Source organism: Orycteropus afer, unplaced genomic scaffold (assembly GCF_000298275.1).
Source record: "Orycteropus afer afer isolate SDZICR_OR568_19922 unplaced genomic scaffold, OryAfe1.0 scaffold00524, whole genome shotgun sequence".
Classification (NCBI taxonomy): Eukaryota; Metazoa; Chordata; class Mammalia; order Tubulidentata; family Orycteropodidae; genus Orycteropus; species Orycteropus afer.
Window position 1 is genome coordinate 1325863 of NW_006922111.1, and position 1790 is coordinate 1327652.

General features: G+C 49.2%; 1 protein-coding gene across 1 annotated transcript in view; it reads left to right on the plus strand.

Annotated features, from left to right (window-relative positions):
• The first annotated feature begins 467 nt into the window (after positions 1 to 467).
• PPARA (peroxisome proliferator activated receptor alpha) overlaps positions 468 to 1790 on the plus strand; it is a 32286-nt gene continuing 30963 nt past the window's right edge. Inside the window, exon 1 of the mRNA XM_007955648.1 lies at positions 468 to 675. Coding sequence (XP_007953839.1) covers positions 468 to 675 — 208 coding nt within the window. The remainder of the gene's footprint in view (positions 676 to 1790) is intronic.

Sequence of the window (1790 nt, forward strand, 5' to 3'; positions counted from 1 at the left end):
TTCAGGTCCTGGGTGCCCATTCCCCACCACCTCTCACCTACTTTCTTCATCACCGCAGACGCCCCACACAAGTCCCACCTATCGGGCCTGGTTTCTCTGCTCACTGGAAAGAGTGTCTAGGAGCATGGGGGCATTCTCTTGTCCTTTGCTGTCCCCACCCCTGAGACGTTGCTCAGTGTCAGTGGGTCTCAGACACAAAGAAGCAATGGTTTCTAGCTCCATTGCCTTTGGGTCCTTAAATGCTGGATGGTTTCAAGATTTGCATTTCCTTAGGGCACTTGCCAAGAGTCAACAGAGAAGAGGGCCAACAGCGTTAATCTCTAGACCATCAATTCAGGCGCATCTTCAATGGTGAGCGGTGTTTCCACTGAAGGAAAGTCATGTTCTCCTTTGCCAGTTTGACCAACGTCTTCTCTTTCCGCCCACAGGTTGGCATTCTGTGGCGTGACTGGTGCCATCTCGTCAAGATGGTGGACATGGAAAGCCCCATCTGCCCCCTGTCCCCGCTTGAGGCTGACGACCTGGAGAGCCCGCTGTCAGAAGAATTCCTGCAGGAAATGGGGACTCTTCAGGACATCTCCCAGTCCATTGGTGAGGACAGTTCTGGAAGCTTTAATTTCACGGAGTATCCGTATTTAGGAAGTGGTCCGGGATCCGATGGATCTGTTATTACAGGTGAGTGTGCCTTTCTAGCAAGCTTGCCTCAGAAATGCTTTTTCTTTAGGGAAAACTGTTTCCTTCAGCAGGAAAAGAAGTCACATCTTCCTGTGAGGATCAAGATAAACTGTCGGACGCATGATCAAGCATCATCTCATGTGCCCCTGGGATGGGAAAGGTTTAAGGTGTATAGTACACCTTCTCTTAAGAACTGTACACAAATCCCATAATATTTGGAAGTCAGGTAAGGCAGTCAGCTGTGCTGAGAAAGTGCTGTAAGTCTGTCTATCTTTAAAGCAGAGATGCCTCCTATAATCAAGATTCCTTTTGTTAATTTGGAAGTTTATATTAACATCTACCTACATCCTGTGTTGCATTAAGAATTCCATCAGGTATCAAGCAAAGCAGAAACAAGTTACAATTGAATTGACTCCAACTCATGGAGCCTCCGTGGGGGTCAGAGCAGAGCTGTGCTCACAGGGTTTTTGGAAGTAGGGCCTCAGCCAGGCCTTCACCTCTGGGTAGACTTGAACCTGCAGCCTTTTAGTTAGCAGCCAAGCATGCTCACTGTTTGCATCACCCAAGATGTCATTCAGATGAAGTGGATCAAAGAAACAAAATATGAGCTCCACTCAGCCTCCAGCATCGCTGGGAAAGAAGTCCTGGAACATTTGGTCTCTCTGGGCAACGCCAGGCCAACCCAGGATAACGTGGTATAAACTACAGCCTCATTGGAAGGAAGCTTCCTCCAGAGTAGGCCTGACTACACAGGGCTTCCTGGTGGAACTGGATCGAGGTTAGGACTGAGGGGTTAGGTTTGGGTGAGCCAGTAGGGGTAGCTGGTAGGTGGTAAACAGGTGTGTGTGGTTTTCTACTCTGAGGGTGGAATATAGGGGGCTTTGGGGAGTTGATTCTTCATCTTTGGTGTGGGAGTTCAGTCTGTGTGTCAACTTGGCTGGGCCTGGTGGAGTGGCTGGGCAGCTGGATGGAGTATTCCCCATGATGAGACTGGTAATCAACTCCATGGTGGAATCTACTGGGAGCAGCTGAGTAGCATGTGGTCTGCTTCCCATATATAAGCAGCAGCTTTGGGAATGGTCTCTAGCTTATGGCACCTTGAACCCTGCATGTAG